This window comes from Aspergillus ochraceoroseus, assembly GCF_002846915.1.
Source record: "Aspergillus ochraceoroseus IBT 24754 chromosome Unknown P175scaffold_2, whole genome shotgun sequence".
Classification (NCBI taxonomy): domain Eukaryota; kingdom Fungi; phylum Ascomycota; class Eurotiomycetes; order Eurotiales; family Aspergillaceae; genus Aspergillus; species Aspergillus ochraceoroseus.
This window is the reverse complement of record NW_024468477.1, coordinates 2,442,301-2,462,018: the sequence shown is the minus strand read 5'-3', so window position 1 is coordinate 2,462,018 and position 19,718 is coordinate 2,442,301. Positions and strand designations below refer to the sequence as shown.

Genomic DNA, 19,718 nt, shown 5'->3' with positions numbered 1-19,718 from the left:
CCGACTTCTTGGATTCTTTCTTGGAGGGATGTGGCTCGCGCGATGTCACTGGTTCCCTCGCCCTGATGAATAAGCGCCCAAGTGGTCTTGGCCCTGCTGCGCCACACTCCTATGCCTGACTGCACCGCCACAGGGACTCTGAGTGGCTAAAATCCGGTAAGAATAGTAACTAGATGCTCTGTACAGAAGCAAGATTCCCATTTTGTGATCATAATCATCTGCCAGGGTATGGGAGCACAAGACGGGAACGAAGTGGAGGGTTCGAGATTACGGTTGAGCTTTGTTTCAGAAAGGAAGACTGACTATTCTTAGCGCCCAGCCCGTTCCTCCACTCATCGAGCATCAAAGGAAGCACCGGCATAACACGAAGAGATAGATCTATTTTAGCCAGAGCGCTTAAATCCCAGTTTTGCGCCCTGTCGTGACTCTAGAGCCTTCTTTGGGGCTAAGAATAACAACAACTCCGGCTCCAACATGGTTACTTTCCAAATCGTGTCGGATCTTCATCTCGAGAATCCCAAGGCGTACGATGTGTTTGAGATTCCACCAAAGGCGCCGTACCTCGCACTTCTCGGGGATATAGGGAACGTCAAGGACGATGGCTTTTTCGCATTTATCGAGGCTCAGCTCCTGAAATTTGAGATTGTGTTCTTACTGTTGGGGAACCACGAGCCATACGGGTCCAGCTGGTCGGCTACAAAGGACCAGGTGAGGAAGTTCTCTGCCGAACTCAGCCGTAAACAAGCCCAAGCAGCGCAGGCGGGATCTCCGATGCTGGGGAAGTTGGTCTTGTTGGATCAGACTAGGTATGATCTCTCGAGCGATGTGACGGTGCTGGGGTGCACGCTCCATTCGAAGATTCTCGAGAACCAAGCAGAGACGGTCAGCGATCGGTTGAATGACTTCTACTACATTACAGACTGGACCGTGGAGGCCCATAGCGCTGCCCACGATACCGACCGGGACTGGTTGAATGATCAGGTCTTGCAGATTGCCCGCTCAAACCCTCATCATAAAATCGTGATCTTTACCCATCACTGTCCGACCGTCGCATCTCCAACTGTCGATCCCGCACATGTCAACAGCCCGATATCTTCGGGGTTTTCGACAGATCTCACGGGAGAGGTGTGTTGGGAGAAACCCCAAGTCCGGTTGTGGGCGTTTGGGCATACTCATTACAACTGCGATTATACGGAACAGCGTACAGGGAAGCGAGTGCTGGCGAATCAACGGGGGTATTATTTTGCCCAGGCGCAAGGATTTGATGCGGGGAGGCTTATTAGTATCTAGGTACGGAGTAGATGGGCCTACATACATCCAGACCGGACATCAGGTAGAATGAGAATGAAAGAATGAGAATATCGCCGCGGAAACCCGGATTGTTTCCCCCGCTTCTTCCCCCGGATGTTGTTTAATAATTTGAGGGGAGGCCGATTTTAACCGAGGCCCGTGGGCTTTCTTGTGATTCCCCAAAGTCCCCTGCTCTCCTCTTTACCCTTTCCTCTCCTCTGCATTCTATCGTTGAGGATCCCTTTGGTTGCTTTTTTTTCTTTTTTCTTTTTTTTTCTCCCTCCTTTAGCCTTAAATCTTCTCACTTTTTCCATGATGGCATCTATAATCCGCGCGTTGCGACCTTTGTCGCGTACTGTTCCCTCCCTCCGCACCGCCACGGTTCGTCCTTTGACATCCCGCCTTGTCCAGAGGTATGTATCTTCTGAAGAATAATAACTCGGGAGAACCTTGTAATACGTCAATTCCGACAATCTAAAACTCCTCTGTAACTGGGGATTAAAGATGGGGCCGAGTCACTAACATCTTTTCACCAGCAGCACACATGCCTTCTCTACCACATGCCGCCGGCGGGATGCGGATCTGTCTGCCCTCACGCCAACCCCGATCACCCACCTATCCGACACCGAGTCCCTCATGGCAGAGTCGGTACAGAAGTTTGCTCAGGAGCAAATTGGCCCGAAGGTTCGCGATATGGACGAAGCAGAGACCATGGACCCAACCCTAGTTGAGCAGCTCTTCGAGCAGGGCATCATGGGTATTGAGATCCCCGAGGAATTCGGCGGTGCAGGTATGAACTTCACTGCGGCTATTGTAGCTATTGAAGAGCTGGCGCGTGTCGACCCTAGCGTTAGCGTTCTGGTCGACGTGCACAACACGCTGGTGAACACAGCTTTCATCAAGTATGGTAGCACCCAGACACAGAAGATGTGGCTGCCCAAGCTCGCTACCGGCACCGTCGGCTCCTTCTGTCTGTCTGAAGCAGGCTCTGGGTCCGATGCCTTTGCGTTGCAGACCAAGGCCGAGAAGACCGCGGACGGCTATAAGCTTAACGGATCCAAAATGTGGATCACGAATTCCATGGAAGCAGGCATCTTCATCGTCTTTGCCAACCTCGACCCCAGCAAGGGCTATAAAGGTATCACGGCCTTTATCGTGGAGAAAGACACCCCCGGATTCTCCATCGCCAAGAAGGAGAAGAAGCTCGGAATCCGCGCTAGCAGTACCTGCGTGCTCAACTTCGATGATGTTGTTATCCCCAAGGCTAACCTCCTGGGCGAGGAAGGTCTGGGCTACAAGTACGCCATTGGCATCCTGAACGAAGGCCGCATTGGTATTGCTGCGCAAATGACCGGTCTGGCTCTAGGTGCATGGGAAAACGCCGCCCAGTAAGCCCGTTCTTTACATTTCAATCTTTCTCCTTACTCCGTAATTTCAACCCCCGTTTGCATTGAACCCACTTCTTTCCCTTCATCCCTCCCTTCCGTCAGTATTTCTGACAGAGCACAAAACCAAAACCAAAACCACCCCCAAAACCCCCTTCTGTGGCTTGTTACCTACCTGCTAACCAAATCCCGTCAGCTACGTCTGGAACGATCGCCGCCAATTCGGCCAACTCATTGGTGAATTCCAGGGCATGCAGCACCAGATCGCGCAAGCCTACACCGAGATATCAGCCGCCCGCGCACTAGTATACAACGCTGCCCGCAAGAAGGAAGCAGGCCAGGACTTCGTGCAAGACGCTGCCATGGCCAAACTCTACGCCTCCCAGGTTGCAGGCCGCGTCGCTGGCTCTGCCGTCGAATGGATGGGCGGCATGGGTTTCGTCCGCGAGGGCATTGCCGAGAAGATGTTCCGGGATAGCAAGATCGGTGCGATCTACGAGGGTACTAGCAACATCCAGCTGCAGACGATTGCAAAGATGCTTCAGAAGCAGTATACGACTTGAGTGTTGAAGTAATGAGGGCATTTTTTTTCTTTTTCTTTCTTTTTTTTTTTTTTTCCCCCCTTTTTTTGTGTGTGTGTGTGTGTGTGTGTGTGTGTGTCTTTCTACTCGGCACGGAGTCTTTCCCCGATTACCTACCTTTCCTAGGGATCTGCGGACTATTGACCTTAGGTAGCAGAGCTTGGATGTGGCCGTGTACATATATGATCTAGTGATTTGCTGAACCGTGGAAGGAAAGGGATCTAGATAGGCACTTTTTCTCTGTTGTTCAATCAGGGTTAGAAAGGGGACTTACTTCTTACGATGACAATCATTCTGTATGATAACTATCTACTAACTAGCTACATAGTAGTACCTCCACCTCGACTACTACTAAGAGGAGTAGTAGTAGTAGTAGTTAAGAAGAACTAAAAAAAAAACAAATTAAAAACCATATGGAACCCTTTGCAGTTCTAACTAGGCCGTACGCATACCACCACGCCTTCCCCCTTGGAATACGAGGGCAAATGGACTGTTTACATTTTCCTCTTTATGGCTTGGTTCGGTTCTCTTTTCCTACTCGCGCATTCACACATGCAATTGACAAGAAAAAACGGGTATCTCTTCATTGGCTCATTTTTATTAAAGCTAGCTTTTTTGCACCTATGTATCTTGTAGTGGAATTGCGGCTCGTGTTGGTTTCATTACTTGAATGAAATAGCTGTTTCGAGGGACTGGCTAAACCTCGAGATAATGCGGCGCTGCCCAGTGAGGCCTGCGTAGACCTGTACCCCCTATATATCCCTCCATCTGACGGACATTCCAATCACTTCTTTCACTCTTCTCTTACGCCTGCGCGGTAGATGGGTTTCGAGAAATGTAGCGCATGTGTGTGCGGTGAATTAGCCTTATCGTTAATTATATGCCGCGTAGGGAAATAAAAAAAAAAAAAGAGGTAGCCCATGTTCGCGTGGATGAGAGGAGATGGCCGGTATTTTTGCTAGTCCGGTGAGGTGGGTGGCTGGCTTGGTGCTGGAAAAATGGGGTGGATGTATTTCGAGCTGGATAGATCGCCATGGTGGGCTTTGTATAACCCTTGTTTAGCTGTAGACGGGCCCCTGTTAGCTATGAATTGAAGATGGTGTGAATGGCGGAGAGAAAAAAAAAAAAGGGGTTTCTAACTAAATGTGATAGGGGAGGGAGAGCTTACCGGAACTGATTCACCATTTGTTGCGAAGAAGACGAATCCGACTTGAGATGGCTCTGATCACCCGCAACAAACTTTTGCAACGGCGCAGTGTATTCGCATTAGATCGATCGTCTTGGGGGACTCATTCTGTAAACGAGTCTAGGATCGATGCGTCCAATCATACTCATAGTCACTCCGTTGCTGATGATTCATAGGATGCGGGTATTGCGGCGCTGAATGATATGCAGGGTATCCGGTAGACTGTCGTTCTGATGGGGCTGACACGGCTCTCTGAATGGGCTCGTAGGGCATCCCTTGGGTGTGGCTGCTTGAGATCCCTTCCCCAGATCCTCGATTAGCGTTTGGAGGTGGGTAAATTTGCGGGTAGGGTTGGAATGCAGGATCGGGCATTTGCCCACTAGTTGGCTGGTTGAAACCGACGTGGGAAGGTGGGATAGAAATCGGTACAGGTGTTTGAGAGGGTCCTTCAAAAGCCCAGGGCTCGACCCTGGGAGGATACTCTGTATCGGTGGATTCCCCTCTAGAGGATGTTCGTGTTGAGCCGTAAGGTTGCCATTCGCGTGTCACTGAAACCTGACTGGAGGTCGACAGGACTGACGGGGTTCTGGATGTTGCATTCGCCCCTAGGGCCTCGGGATATTGCGGGGAAGGAACCAAAGACCCCGGGTGGTGGTGGTGGTGGTGGTGATGGTGTTGTTGTTGCTGCTGTGTCTGTTGGCCATATGACTCCTCTGATCCATATAAGTTGGCAGGTTAGCAATCCCAGCCGGGAAAGGTATTGTGCGGTGGAGGAACATATTACTCACCCATATTCTGATAGCTTGAACCCCCAGCCGCCATGGCTAGTTGATGTCTTAAGGCTCTGATTTCATTCTCTAGCACGGCATTCCGTCGAGCGACCTCATCAAATCTGTCCCCCTTGGCTTTAAGCTCGGCAACTTGAAGCTCTAGTCGCTCGATATGTTCCTTGGTCCGCTGGCGGATAGTTCTTTGAGCCTCCCGATCGTTGGCACGCTTTCGTTCCAACTGTTCCGCAGTGAGAGATGTTACTCTACGCGTCCCCGCGCGGGATTCTCTCTTTTTAGACGGGCCTGAGTCTGAGTTGGAGCTCATCCTGCGCTCTGATATATGGAAAACCCAACAGCTTCAGTAGGGTGATGTGTTTTTATTCCTAGGGGTAAGCGTGAAACTTCAAATCAAGGCGCCGCATCCCAGGCTTGTGCGCCAACGGATGTTAAATTTCCCGATAATATCAGAGACTATAGTTGTTCCATGTGCGTGGGTCGTACCAAGCCGCTTAGACATGCTCAAGGGCCAGGAAATAATCGAACGGAGGTCAATTAGGTGGTGTCAGGAGGGCAGATGGAGAAAGATATTATAGCGCCCGTCCCTTGGTGTGTTGCAAGAGGAAGATGATAAAGGGATCTGCTCCCGAATATAGCTATTCGAAGACCCCGACCCAGAGAGGGTCAGATCGGCTCGGATTTAGGCAAACATAGTGCCAAAATCACTTCGAAGAACCCACGTAATAATCGTTGGATCAACACTGAACGTCAACCACACGCCCCCAATAATTCCCGGAAACATTATGAAGTCCCGGTATGGAACCAAGATACCAACGGTCTCTCCGGCGCATAGGGCGCCAATGGGCAAGCAGAAAGGACGAGAAACCCTGCGAAAGGGTGGCAATTATGGGCATGGTGGCCTGCCCCAAGAAGCTATTACTATGGGTCTGCGCTATGGGAATCCTCCGACCATCCCCCCCTATGGAGCCCACGCATGCTCTAGTTCACAATTGGAAATGAGAGACTCGGCACGCAAGAAGCGTTGGCCTACCGTATGGCTATGCGGAGCAACGGTGGCCCCGATCTGGTCCTGTGATCGAAGGGGGATGAATGCTCAAGATGATCACCCTCTTTCGATGCACACCATGCGAAAGTGTCCTCAGAAATCGTCCGGGTATCGCTGAGATCACCGGGCGGATCCTTAGCACACCCGAGCCACATGGCGGGAATTGAGGATTCATGATTGAACAGCGGCCCTCCCCAACTGGAATCCTTTGCAACATCCCATGGACCAGCGGCTGAATTCGACTAGTGGTATTTTGGGAGGGGGGAACACCTCAAAAACCAAACTTCGGTGCTTGATTATCTGCCGCCGTCCGGAAAGGGAAGGGGGGACCAAACACCGTCTTCAGGTTGCAAGGCGTTTTGTTGCAAGAGGCTGGGAAACAAGCCGCCCAGTGGCCACTATGGGTGGACTTGATTTGCATGTCGTTAGCTATTGGTAAAGCTCCATACGCACTATGCACGGAGGACAGCCATTTCGGTTTTAGTGATCTTCGGACCATTGTATTTGGAATAGACAATTCTCGAGATCTCCAACCTTGGTGACCACTAAGTATCGAGAAGCTCTCCGACCTTTTAAGATTGAGCGAATCGCATAGCAGCCATGTTAGCGCTGACAAGCCAAGGCCAAGTTTCCCTTGCCTGAACGGGCGGCCTGTATCCGAAATCGCCATGTAATCATATTTCGGATCTTGGAAAGGCTAGTACCACATTCTAGAACCATGGATGGTCAGCCACGAGGAAAAGGAAACCAACTCCACCCAGTAGGATTTCATTTTCCAGTCCCAAATTCCATCCTCAGTCTCCCTCCATTCCTAGATACAATTGGATCATGATATATAGTGTAAAAGGAGAGAAGCTCCGGGACCATCCTGATTTAAGAAGGTACATATGATTAAAGCCCTCATCCGCCACCGGTACAATGGGTCACTTAACCGAAAGGTAGGATGAGATAGGGCCATAGCAAGGACCACAGGAAGAAAAGGGAAAGGAGAAAAACCTCCCCTCCCCCCCTTCCCCCCAGAAAGAAATAATTAAAGAGGAAGTCAAGGTGTGAAGAAAAAAGAGAGGGGGGGGGAAAGCATCAAGGGCTGGCTGAGCCATGCATGACGTACACAATAGTCCTCTACCCTGCGAGGCTAGTTAGTGGATATTGTTCCTCAAGATTCAAATTTAAATAGAGTCAAGATCGCACACTTATCCCCCTTTGAACATCGCCAATCTCCTTTCCCATACGGGTTCTTCTCCGGCGTATTTGCCGAAGAAATTCCGAATAATAGATGATGGATCATGGCACTGGTTAGATAAGTGAAACCAGCCGAAAATTCTGGACAATCACATCGTCGTGGTAGTAATAATCTGATCCGTAGCGGGCCACAGAGGCTCAATGAGAAACGAAGAAGCAGCAGCAGCAGCAGCAGCAGCAGAAGAAGGAGAAGGAGATGATGATGAGGGTGATGAAAAGAAAATAATAATAATAACAGGACTCAAAAAAACACCGTGGAATTTACAGTGTCGCTGGTCATCTCCATGCCGGTGTCGGGCTAAAATTCGGCGATGAAATAAATCTGCACAAGGGAACCTACCTTTTCAAGGAGTTTTGGGGTTGACTAGGCACGAACCACTTTGATCCTTAATATTCCTTTTTGTCCGTCCAACCCTAAGGCCGCAAAGAGAGGAGGCCCAATCATCGGGGATTCGAGGGTTGATGGTGGGAGAGATGGAGGAAAGCTGCAAAGTGAGGCATCACGAAGACCAGGGAGGGGGGAACTGCGAGATGATAGATCACTGTAATATTAGGTCAATGAACCGAAGATTGAGAATATCCTGTCTTTGACAATGGACTTTTGTACTTTTGTACTTTTGCTCACATCTTTGCCTTTTTTTTTTCTTTTTGAAGGATGTTGGGATAGATTCTGTATGGTGTTTGCAGCTTGCAGGCTTGGTGGCTTTTCTTAGCTTCACGTGTTATGCAGCAACCTCTTACTACCATCAGGTATTCTTACAGAAGTGAACTCTTGCGCAATGAACCCAGCAATTGAGGAAATTAAATACGGACTTGAGTTATGATTATAATGAATGATCCCCTCCTGTACCATCATGAGTAACTATTACCATCTTTCCTACGGAGTCCACCACAGGCTACAGAGCGTGCAGGGCGCGCGTCTTTACCTGTCATTTTGCAGGCGAAACGCCGGATTTGCTGCAGGATAAGCGTTGGGCACCAGTTCAAGGAAGTCACCGTATTTTGCTCGACCCAGATGTGGCTGAAGCTAATGTCGCCCTCATCCCCCCCTTTTTTTTCAACACTGTGAGAACTCTTGTCCTTTTAGTGTTATTCGATGAAGGATGGGACGAGGGAATCGGGAATCGGGAATCGGGAATCGGGAATCGGAACAGGTTTCGTTCTCGACCCCATCGGTCCGGGTTATAAATCTTGATCGCCTGTGGGGTCATCTCAATTCTTGCCTTGCATAAGAATCTGGGAAAGGGAAGGGAGATAAGGGAAGAGAGAAGTGTTAGAGATTCTTGAGGATTCTTCTTGCTGAAGTCTTGATTGGAGGCTTGCTTACCTACACCTTCCATGTACTGTGTATTGGGGATTACCAGAATTACCAGAATGACAGGAGACGGTACAAGCAAAAATCGCGGAACCTCCATAATTACTGGTAATTGGAAACGTAGCCATACCGAGTTGTTGTTGTCTTCGTTGCTTCTTCTTCATCAAAATCGTCAATCCACCATCGCCAACCAAAGGACGATGGTTCCCCTAAAAGACTCAACTTCCTTTATAATTCTTCTCTTTCCTCTCCGATTCTGGGAGCTTTGACTTCCTAATCGACCCTCTCGCAGCTGCTGATTTCACTCTAGCTGCCATCTAGCCGTAATGGACCCAACCTACAAATCCCGCAAAGAGGCTTTCGTCTCGAATCTCGTAGGGGGAAGTATCCTGGAGATCAACGCGGTGACCCTAGTTGCCCCTGTCAGTGGTGTGATTACTGTTCTCTTCCTTCCTTCTGAGCTCCCTGGGACTAATAGTGTCGTCCCCTTTACCAGGCTTCTGTTCTCCTGTGGTCCACGCTCCAAGCCCGTCTCTCCTTCTTCACGCCGTACGGTCCCGCGGCTTTGGTCACTGATTTCTTGCTCAATGTCTTGGCTATTCTCTTTGCGACGACACTTTACTCCTCTGCGCCATGGCTCTTGAATATTCTTTTGGTCTCTCCTGCTGTCTTGGTGCTGTTAAACTCACGGTCTCGTCGCGTCCAGCAAAAGGCAAAGCCCCTACGCACGACTGCCTCGCGATATGCATCAGACAACCCAGAATCCTTGCCCATCCACCCATTTCTCACTACCTACCGTGCAGCCATGATGATCATTACCTGCATCGCCATTTTAGCGGTGGACTTCCGTGTATTCCCTAGACGTTTCGCCAAGGCCGAGAACTGGGGCACGTCATTAATGGATCTGGGTGTTGGGTCCTTTGTATTCTCCGGGGGGGTGGTATCCGCCCGCTCCGTTCTGAAAGGCTGCAGGGGAAATGTGGCGTCAAAGAGGTCCCTGCTGCAGAGGCTAACTGCGTCCGTACGACACTCGATTCCACTTCTGATCTTGGGCCTCATCCGGCTTTACAGCGTCAAGGGCCTCGATTACGCAGAACATGTCACAGAGTATGGGGTCCATTGGAACTTTTTCTTCACCTTGGGATTCTTACCGCCATTTGTTGAGATGTTTGAAGGTCTCGCCATTTTGATTCCTTCGTATGAGGTCCTTTCCCTCGCTGTGGCCGTGCTGTACCAGGTAGCACTCGAGTCAACTGATTTGAAGAGCTACATTCTTGTATCTCCTCGAGGGCCTGGCTTACTCTCTAAGAATAGGGAAGGAATTTTCTCCTTCCTAGGATACCTAGCTATTTTCCTGGCGGGACGTGCTACCGGAATTCGCATTATTCCTAGGGAAGCTAGGAGGCGCGTGCTTACGAGCCTAGGAGTTCTTGCGCTTTCCTGCACGGCTCTCTTCGTGCTGGTCTCTACCTATGCGATGGGCTGTGGATCGAATATCCCGGTTTCCCGTCGTCTCGCAAACATGCCATACGTACTCTGGGTTGCCGCCTTTAACAATGCCCAGCTCTTTCTCTTCCTTCTTATCGAGACCATCCTCTTTCCATCTGTCCCTGGGGCCGTAGGAAAAGAGGACGAAACGAACCGGACTAATTTTGCAACAAGCTATGTTCTAAGGGCGTTTAATCGTGGCGGGCTTGCGGTATTTTTGGTGGCCAACCTCCTCACAGGCGCAGTTAATCTCACAGTTCCAACTCTTGATGTTAGTGATACACAAGCCATGGTAATTCTGGTTGGATACGCAGCCGTAATTACTGGCGTTGCGCTGGCGCTGGACAAAGCCAATATCAAGCTATCCTTGTGAGAAAGCGAAAAAGAAATATGTATTATAGGGATATATACTGGGGTATTTTATTGAATGTACCTATATATAAAATAATAACAATGTTTAATTGCATTAATTCCTCTTGGCTCGAGGTTTTCAGCTGTCTTACGAGTCATGCCCAGATTCTCGTGGCTCCACCAGGGAGCCTCTGTCCTCGAGGCCGTGGTTAGAGAATTGACGGTCCTCCATCAACTTCAAGCTACAGATATTCAGATCAACACATCCAACAGCATTATCATCATATCTACTCTTCTTCTTCTTCTTCTTCTTCTTCTTCTTAATATTTGACTAATATTTAATACCGTTTATGATGTCGATGAATCACTACCCCCGAACCACAACGCTACAGGGACTCTATCTACGTGGTAGTTGAATACAAGAACCCTTAATTATGACACCATTGACATGTTAAATAACCATATCTCTTGTGCGACGCTAGCTATCAGATCGAATGTTGCACCTGCACCTCTCGTGAGATGTGTTGAACGATCTGAGGCCCTGAGATTCCCTGCTGAACCCTGAAGCGTCTTGCAACCAAATCCCTCTTATCCCAAAATTTAACCAAAGAAAGAAAGAAAGAAAAGAAAAGAAAACACATAATGGTATTTCATATATACAAACAGTTACGATCCCTGAGAGCGTCCTTGCTTTTACGGGGACGATGCCGGTACCTACACGACGCGAGTTTTTCCTTACGCCCCCCCCCCGCGCGAGAGCCTGATGGTGGTCCTGCATTTTCTCAAAAGTTCCTCCAAAGAAGGGCATATCTTCTGACGTATTCGCACAGCTATATGGCTGGGCTAATATTTTGTCACATCAGCACTAGCTATCGTTAGTCCTGGGGAGATACTGGGATGATGTCGAACTGAAGTTTGAGGTGAGTACTAAGACGAGAATCAAGCTTGAAACCTGAAAACTTAAATATATCTCACTGCTTTCGAACCGAAATAACCAGTTGTGGTGGTCGTTCAGATATACTGAGTTGATGGTCCGACTCCTTTTCGAATACCGAATTTACTTTCTCTCTTCCTCTCCTCCTCCGTTCCTCGCGACTATCGCTCCATAAATAATATTATATCCTCACAATGAATGAGATAGACCTGGTTGCCCCAAGATCTCGAGTATGATAACCTTTTACTGTGTGGACATCTCGGGGGTCATTTTTATATATATTTCCCTACAATACCGAGGAAGAATATGTACACTTTCACATAGCGTTTAAGTGAATGACACTTAACTTGAATGCTTTATTCGGAGCGAGAATTCTCATGTAACCTTTGCCATCTGGTCCGAAACAGGCCATGTGGAATTGCAGGTCAGAGGCGACAAAACAGATTAGTGCAGAGAAGATGCGCTATGCAGAAGCTTGTTCTGAAGTTGACTAGTCAAATAGTCAACTAGCCTATGGTTCCATGGCCCTGGCACTCACTGCCTTTCGAGGTAGCGAGCCACATATCTCCGTTCACATCTCGGATGCGTGGTGAGAAGAGCCTTCGACATATTTAAGGCCATCCAAGCGAAAGCTCTTCCGTCTTCCTGGGACTAATTCAGGAACCAGTTGGGCCTTACGAGTCAGTCCCTAGGTGTTCCTGCCTGTTATTGGTTGGCATGGAGGATCTAGACGTTAACATGAACTCTAGTGAACAGCATCGCTGATGCACGACAGAATTTTGGTTAAAATAGGCGATGATAGCATTATTTGATTGCGACGCAATGGACATGGCATTTACGCTGTTGCTATTTAAATCTAAAGCTGGTGCCAGGTCTACCTTGACCTACTGATTCCCCTTGGTCAGTTGTCTTTTCTCCTTCTTTCCTTGACTTCATTCATTTGCATGTATTTCATTTCTCACACTCTTTAATTATTAATAGTGGTAATCGGTCTTTATGAAACATTCTTTGACATACTTGTCCTTCCTCCTTGCTGCCCTCTGGCAGTCAAGGGGGACACACTCGCTCACTATTTCACTCCCTACTAGTACCACATTGGAAATATCAACCTCGACTTCGACCGAGCTAGTAACCTACACCAGTACTACTGCATACCCGGTGATTACCACTGCCGCTACCTGTACTCCAGGGTCGACACCAGTTACAGGTTCATCCTGCACGAATAGTGTTTGGTTAGATGGCACAAAATACTACGAGGCAGTTTGTTCCGCATCTGTAACAAGTGCAACCACTATTCGAGCGTATCTCAACCTCCCTTACGCTTCTTGTTACAAGTACTGCAATATAGTCGCAACATGCTCAGCGTTCAATTACGTGGAGAATTTCCTCAAGGAATGTTTCCTCGTGAGTGGTAATCCCCAACTTGTTACGGCATCTTCAACCATGGAGGCTTTGATGGTCTACACAACGAACCCATGTGTGATAACAACCGAATCAATGACCACTGAGACATCGCTCGATGTCTCTACCATAACCCACGTGGTTACATATACATCTACGATCTCTGTATCGACCCCTGTGTCAACATCAACATCTACAGTCTCTGTATCGACACCCGTATCAGCATCAACATCCACTTCAACCCCGGAAAGCTCCACAGACACTACGACTAGAACCACCATATCCACACCATCAGTGACTCTGTCATCATCTTCATCATCTTCATCGGCGTTGATTTCATCATCTGGCATCTCGTCACCCTATGGCACAACTTGTACGACCTATCCAGAAGAAAATCTATACGATTTCGGCAGTTTAGATTATACCAATTGTCAGCAGGTAGATGATGAAGGCACTATCTTCTGTACGAATACACAGACCATATCCCAGGTTTTCACAGGCCTAGATACTTCTCTGACGTACACCTTTACCTACAACATGGATCTCTACACAATTGCCTGGGGGGTTTCATCCTTGAATATCTATTTAGATGGAGTTCTTGTGTCTTATTGGACCTCTGCCCTCGGGTACGATGGATATGGGACGCCGGAAACCTATAGTTCCCCCTGGACTTTTAACAGCAGCACCGTGACACTGGCTTTCGAGTTTGAGACCAATAAAAGTGGTGGAGGAGTTCAGCTGGAAAACCTCGCGCTTATCCGCCCAGCTTACACCAGTTGTGCGACCATCTTGCCAAGTTCGACCCCAGTCCCGATGGCGTCGTCGTCCGCTCTAGGATCATCCACAGCTGCTATCGTGACTTCGGCGGCAAGCTCGTCAGTAGTTCTGTCGCCGTCTCCGCCCAAGCCTCCTTCGTCTCGATCTACTTCCCATGTTTATACACGCTCGTCTTCCTCCACTTCCATCCCATTCAGCACAATTCCCGTCAGCGTTCCTTCTGGTGCGGCTGTATCACCAAGCCTTTCTTCGTCTCGATCTACTTCCCATATTTATACACGCTCGTCTTCCTCCACTTCCATCCCATTCAGCACAATTCCTGTCAGCGTTCCTTCTGGTGCGGCTGTATCACCAAGCCTTCCTTCGTCTACTGGAATTCTGACTATCTCAAGCTCTTCTACCCTTGACTCTACTTTGACCCAGCCTGCCACGGAAACCCTTACATCCAGCACCAGAACTGCTTCTATTAACAAGGGCGAGACAGCAACTGCTCCAGCAAGCATCTCTTCCTCCGACACAAGTACAAATGCCTTTTCTAGCTCTTCAGTCATTACGGAAACACTCTATACTACCGTCATCTCTACTATTTACAAGTGCCCGGCCACTGTAACAGACTGTCCGTTGACCGAGAAGACTCCCCACCTGACCACCTTGACAATTCCCACTCAAACCACGGTATACCCTGTTACTACATCCAGCACCAGAACTGCTTCTATTAACAAGGGCGAGACAACAACTGCTCCAGCAAGCATTGGCGCTACCTCTTCCTCTGACACAAGCACAGATGGCTTTTCTAGCTCTTCAGTCATTACAGAAACACTTTATACCACCGTCATCTCTACTATTTACAAGTGCCCAGCCACGGTAACAGACTGCCCGTTGACCGAGAAGACTCCCCACCTGACCACCTTGACAATTCCTACTCAAACCACGGTATACCCCGTTGCTTCATCCACAGTGTATAGCACCGAGATTCGTACCGTGACTGCTTGTCCACCATCTGTGAAGAATTGTCCAGCATCCGAGAAGATAACCTATGTGACTACTGAGACAATCGCGGTTTCCGAGACTATCTATCCAACTCCTACTACTCCTACTACTACTGCGACAGAAACCAGTGGATCTCAAGCAGCAGCAGTTACAACAGAGGCTGTGGGAACGTCCTCTTCCCGCAAGACCCCCACTACCATCTATAGCACGGAAATCATTACGATCACGGCCTGCCCTATGCCGGGTAATTGATTGGGGTGATACTAAACTGTCATAATATTCTGATCCCACTAGGCGTCTGTCTACTGTATATAACTACCTAATAAATTAATACTCCCATGACTTGTGAATTTTGGAATAATGAATCATTGTTTAAAAGGAGACGTAAAGGCACCTGTGGTCACGTGCTAGAAACATAATCAGGAATCTTTTCAGTGTCTTTTTACCTGCAGCAAAAGCTACAAGTCAAAGAATGCCACATATCCTTGCATTTAGTTGACTTCCTGTTGAGGAGACATGGAAACTCAGTCTAACGCCAGCTCTCCGGCCGAAAACTCGGATCAGATGCAATTCGCTGAGGTTTTCAGCTGAACCGCGGCTCGTGCGCCCATAGAGAGCTCTTATAATCAAGAGCTCTGGCTCCACTTCACGCAACTTCATCCATCCGTCTTCTCCTAGGCCAGGTTCATCAAGGACATCACAAAGAGTCGTCATCATGGCCCCCAAAGGTGGAGAGCCTCCGTTTATCTATTATCCCGAAATTCGCCAGGGGCCCCCTGTTCCATACCGGAATGAGGACCAGTCGATCCCCGCCTTTCGGGGAACCCCTTTGGTGATCGGAGCTGCGCTGTACGACAAACCTGCCCCAATAAGCCTCTTTCATCCGAAAGTCTGATCTGACGTTACCTTGATGGTATTCTGCTGAGCTTCGACTAATCTGTCTTTATGTCTGTATCTTAGCATCCACTCCGTCGGCTTCGTGCAAAGCTATTTCTGGCGTAATGCAGGCTTCGGAATCATCCGTGACATCCCCGACCTGGACCAGTATTCGGCGCGCTACGACCCAACCGTGATACCCGTGCAGAGCGCTGAGTCTGGATTAACTGCGGGCGCAAGTCTTCCAGCACCAACAGCGAGAAGGAGAGGCGACGCAGGATACTATACGTCGGCAGACTATCATGCGCTTTACAAGTCTGGAGAGTTAACTCCCACGGCGGTTGTTGAGTCCCTGATTCCGCTTCTTCGTCGCGATACCCAGCCCACCGGTAAACATTCCATTGCGTTTCTAGACTGTCAGATCGAGAGGGCGCGAGCTGCAGCTGCAGCTTCTACGGAGAGGTACAAAAATGGTCAACCCTTGGGACCTATGGACGGTATTCCCGTTGCGGTTAAAGACGAAGTTCACATGGAGGGATACCGACGAACCCTTGGAACGAAAATGGATTTCACAGGCTCAGTTACGGGGACATCTTGGTGTGTGAAGAAGTGGGAGGAAGCAGGCGCCATTATCGTTGGGAAAACCACGATGCACGAGCTCGGGTTGGGTAAGTCTCCCAAAAACACAACACTCTCACGACCTCCTCCCCCAAAACAGACGCTAACAGGTTAATATAAGATACCACCAACAACAACCCCAACTACGGCACCCCTAGGAACCCGCACAGCCCAAACTACTATTGCGGCGGCTCCTCAGGAGGCTCTGGATATGCCGTTAGCTCCGGTCTGGTCCCCATCGCTCTCGGAGCCGACGGCGGAGGCTCAATTCGCATTCCATCCTCCTTCTGCGGCGTGTGGGGGCTCAAGCCCTCGCACGGCCGAGTCAGCGGATCGCCCACCGTTTCTCTAGCCTCAACAGTCGGCGTATATGGTCCTATTGCCTCAAACATCGACGACCTCGCCTTAGCATACCGCATCATGGCAACCCCCGCACCCACCGCCGAAGACCCGCAGTCGGCCTTATTCCCTTCCCCGCTCTCCACCCTTGCCCTCCACCACCCCCGCAAAGGTCAAGACAAAACCATCGGTATCGTCCGCGACTGGATCGACCGCGCTGAACCCGCCGTGCGCTCTGTCTTCGACCGCGCGCTCGCCTACTACCGTAGCCAAAACTACACCGTCATCGACATCACGATCCCCTATCTCCCCGAAGGCCAACGCGCCCACGTGCTAACCATCATGGCCGAAATCGCCTCGGGCCTCTCCCCACGCCAAATCCGCGCCCTCACAGCCCCCAACAAAGTCCTCGTCACCATGGGCATGTACCAGATCTCCAGCCAGGATTTCCTCGCCTCCCAGCGTCTCCGCAGCCTTCTCATGTCGCATCTCGCCTATCTCTTCCACGCCCATCCTGGCCTCCTGGTTCTGTCCCCGACTACCCCGATCCCCGGCTGGAAGATTGCCGGCGGGGACGCGGACTTGGCCCGTGGCGTCTCGGACGGGAAATCCTCCGTTCGCAATATGGAGTATGTCTGGCTGGCGAATTTCACGGGCTGTCCCGCTATCACCTGCCCGGCCGGATATGCAGAGGATAACGGGACTAGAGTCCCGCTTGGCCTCATGGCTATGGGCGAATGGGGGACGGAGGAGGATTTGATTGATTTTGCGAGAGACGGAGAAGGTATCTTGGACCTTCCGGAGAATAAACCAACCACCGCCACCCCTACTGAAGCGGGGGAGCAGCAAGTTGGGTTGACGATCCCTTGTGGTGTCGGTTCTGTTTGGGAGGATGTTATGGGAAATGCCGGGAAACTGACTTCCGAGTAGATGTAACGGATTGTTTTTTTTTTTTTTTTTTTTTTTTTTTTTTTCGCTTGAACCCTTGACCTTTCTCGCGCATATCCTACGTATACCCATCTATAAGATTGATCCAAACTATACCTAGCATCACATCCACGTCATTAAAAAAGTATCTTGATCTATTTATATACGTTCTTCATTCAGAGCTAGAAAATAGTGCTAACACAGTAGAAATATTTATACCCTGGATATCATGATTCGAGAGCCATAGCGCCGCCTGAAAGAGACTTTGAGCCACCACTGGAAATAAACAGGAATGAGGCCACTCGCGCGGGGATAATAATAATAAAAAAAAAAAACAAAAAACAAAAAACAAAAATACAACCTGGCTGGCCTAAGGGTAAGATGCAGAAGTATTGAGAGCGTAGTAGGAACGTTAGAGGTAAATGCTTTCTCCCTGCCGAGGGACGTGAAATTCACACCCTAGCCCGGCCTTTTCTCCCTGCTCGTTGAGCTCTTGGAGAATTTTTTCACTTGGATGGGGACCGTCTGTCATATCATCTTTGATATGAATGATATAGATGGACAATCCTTTCAGGGGCAACTCGGATCCTGGAGAATTCGACGACGGATCAGAGCGTTTGGCAATGTCCAGCTCGCGACGCAGAGCATGGGGATCAACAGAACCGGCGGGAGCTAGAGGATCTCCTTCGTTGATTTTCGAAGAATGGCGTGTAGTGCGTCGAGTTGGTTGACGTGATTGGTGGCTCGGTTTGGTAACTAAACCCCGCTTCGACTTCGGGCTCACTGGTTCGGTGGTGCTAACTGCAGCATCACTTAATCGCTTGCGCTTCTCGCCTGCGAGAATAGTTTGACCTTTGGCTTCGGCTACCAACCGGGCCAAGACGCCTAACTCCTCGACCAAGTGTCGCGGGCAAAGATGCCCAAAAAGGTAGTCATCATCCGTGTCATCGCTATAGGAACATTCGATAAAAATTGCGCGTAGCTGATGAGATACGACCTTGGGGGCGGCCAAGTCCCAGATCCTTTTATTACGTGGGTCAAGAGATATCGAATCGGGTTCAACGTCGCCAAATATGATAATTTCGGTTCCGGTCTGTTGGTCGCGAATGAAGAATGCAGAGCTTTCCACACTGGACCAAGATTCTTTCGAAGAAAAGGGGGATCGGATCATATCTGAGAGCGACCTAGGGTACCTGTTGGTTTTAGTTCTTTGACGGGCGACAAGAAAATGGAACTTACCCCATCTCCGATGTATCCGTAGATAGTCGATGGCGATCTGCAGAAAAAGCTACACTGCTTGCGCGGTGGAACCCCTCTGTCTCAGGATAATATTTTTGTTTGCAACGCCCATGGCTGACGCAAAAGCACCTCGCTAGTAAGCCTTCGGATGCACGTACATAACCTCTTTCATCACCGCGACCCATCATCGGGTTTCCTCCCTCCACTAAGCGCTGATAAGTGATGAAACCCGCCCCTCCATCCTCATCAGAGAGATTGGGCCAGATCACATCGTTGAAGATGTGGTTTTTGATAGCAGCAACCACGGACGGCAGCGCAGCGACGGTCTTGGGTCCACTCCCAGCCTCCAGGACTGGTGTATTAATTGCCAATGCCGATACATGGTCCAGGTGAGGATGCGTGATTAGAACAGCTCCAATGATCTTCTGAAAAACATATGCTGCATTCGATGGAATAGTTTTATGGGGTAAGGGTAGCCCGGCGAATGGCCCCGAGGTGACGACACCATCCTTATTGTCGCATCCTGTTAGAGCATTAATGATGCCGCAGAGAAGGGTGCCTGCGTCAACGGCGATCATCGAATTCGACGACCACCCAGCTGCTACTGACCGCACCAAAATCCCCGTGACCCTATCTTCGCGAGGGCCTCCAGTTGGACCCTAGTTATTATTTGAGACCAATGTCAGTCACAGTGTTTCAGATGCGAGAACCCGAGAAGTAGGAACTCGGAGCAGCAATTGGCATATGAAATGTCTAAGACAGAAACAATCTGTTCGAAGAGATGCAATTGACTCACTAGAACAATAACCTGGATTCCCGACTTTGCATTTCTAGCATTCGCTTCCCGGCTGTCGTCCTCCGTTCTTGCTTCAGCGCCTGCTCTCGTGGGATCTGTTTGGGCCATGGCTGCAAAAAAACGACCAGAACCCTTAGCTCCCGAAGTAAT

General features: G+C 49.5%; 7 protein-coding genes across 7 annotated transcripts; 4 read left to right on the top strand and 3 right to left on the bottom strand.

Moving 5' to 3' along the window:
• Positions 1-203: 203 nt before the first annotated feature.
• Positions 204-3,238, top strand: P175DRAFT_0474710 (uncharacterized protein; the record flags this gene model as incomplete). The annotated part of the gene is made up of 4 exons (XM_040895218.1): positions 204-1,282; positions 1,580-1,703; positions 1,827-2,678; positions 2,872-3,238. Exons 1-4 carry the CDS (start codon positions 475-477, stop codon positions 3,236-3,238), a joined length of 2,151 nt encoding a protein of 716 aa, XP_040754371.1. The 5' UTR covers positions 204-474.
• Positions 3,239-4,193: 955 nt separating this feature from the next.
• On the bottom strand, positions 4,194-5,774 carry P175DRAFT_0153031 (bZIP transcription factor). Its single transcript, XM_040892453.1, has 3 exons — positions 5,231-5,774; positions 4,425-5,155; positions 4,194-4,318 (listed from the first exon to the last, which is right to left on the bottom strand). Exons 1-2 carry the CDS (start codon positions 5,535-5,537, stop codon positions 4,563-4,565), a joined length of 900 nt encoding a protein of 299 aa, XP_040754370.1. The 5' UTR covers positions 5,538-5,774; the 3' UTR covers positions 4,194-4,318; positions 4,425-4,562.
• A 772-nt stretch (positions 5,775-6,546) lies between these two features.
• Positions 6,547-6,945, bottom strand: P175DRAFT_0530064 (uncharacterized protein; the record flags this gene model as incomplete). Its single annotated transcript, XM_040899752.1, has 1 exon — positions 6,547-6,945. The coding sequence occupies one exon, from the start codon at positions 6,943-6,945 to the stop codon at positions 6,547-6,549; it is 399 nt and encodes a 132-aa protein (XP_040754369.1).
• A 2,213-nt stretch (positions 6,946-9,158) lies between these two features.
• gwt1 (putative GPI anchor biosynthesis protein Gwt1) lies at positions 9,159-10,693 on the top strand (the record flags this gene model as incomplete). The annotated part of the gene is made up of 2 exons (XM_040893476.1): positions 9,159-9,254; positions 9,329-10,693. The coding sequence occupies 2 exons, from the start codon at positions 9,159-9,161 to the stop codon at positions 10,691-10,693; spliced, it is 1,461 nt and encodes a 486-aa protein (XP_040754368.1).
• A 2,934-nt stretch (positions 10,694-13,627) lies between these two features.
• On the top strand, positions 13,628-15,117 carry P175DRAFT_0499526 (uncharacterized protein; the record flags this gene model as incomplete). Its single annotated transcript, XM_040896752.1, has 1 exon — positions 13,628-15,117. A coding segment is annotated over exon 1 (1,202 nt), but the record flags the coding sequence as incomplete, so codon positions are not given.
• Positions 15,118-15,297: 180 nt separating this feature from the next.
• P175DRAFT_0474700 (amidase) lies at positions 15,298-17,580 on the top strand. Its single transcript, XM_040895217.1, has 3 exons — positions 15,298-15,622; positions 15,734-16,317; positions 16,389-17,580. Exons 1-3 carry the CDS (start codon positions 15,489-15,491, stop codon positions 17,534-17,536), a joined length of 1,866 nt encoding a protein of 621 aa, XP_040754366.1. The 5' UTR covers positions 15,298-15,488; the 3' UTR covers positions 17,537-17,580.
• A 365-nt stretch (positions 17,581-17,945) lies between these two features.
• Positions 17,946-19,676, bottom strand: pdeA (3',5'-cyclic-nucleotide phosphodiesterase PDE1; the record flags this gene model as incomplete). The annotated part of the gene is made up of 3 exons (XM_040899751.1): positions 17,946-18,726; positions 18,773-19,431; positions 19,569-19,676. 3 exons carry the CDS (start codon positions 19,674-19,676, stop codon positions 17,946-17,948), a joined length of 1,548 nt encoding a protein of 515 aa, XP_040754365.1.
• Positions 19,677-19,718: the final 42 nt, after the last annotated feature.

Excerpts from the sequence above, each read along its gene's own strand:
- P175DRAFT_0153031 (XM_040892453.1), bottom strand. The coding sequence starts at position 5,537 with ATGAGCTCCAACTCAGACTCAGGCCCGTCTAAAAAGAGAGAATCCCGC. Across the intron at positions 5,156-5,230 it reads TTCAAGCTATCAGAATATGG|AGGAGTCATATGGCCAACAG; the intron begins GTGAGTAATATG and ends TATATGGATCAG.
- P175DRAFT_0474700 (XM_040895217.1), top strand. The coding sequence starts at position 15,489 with ATGGCCCCCAAAGGTGGAGAGCCTCCGTTTATCTATTATCCCGAAATT. Across the intron at positions 15,623-15,733 it reads TTGGTGATCGGAGCTGCGCT|CATCCACTCCGTCGGCTTCG; the intron begins GTACGACAAACC and ends TCTGTATCTTAG. Across the intron at positions 16,318-16,388 it reads GATGCACGAGCTCGGGTTGG|ATACCACCAACAACAACCCC; the intron begins GTAAGTCTCCCA and ends GGTTAATATAAG.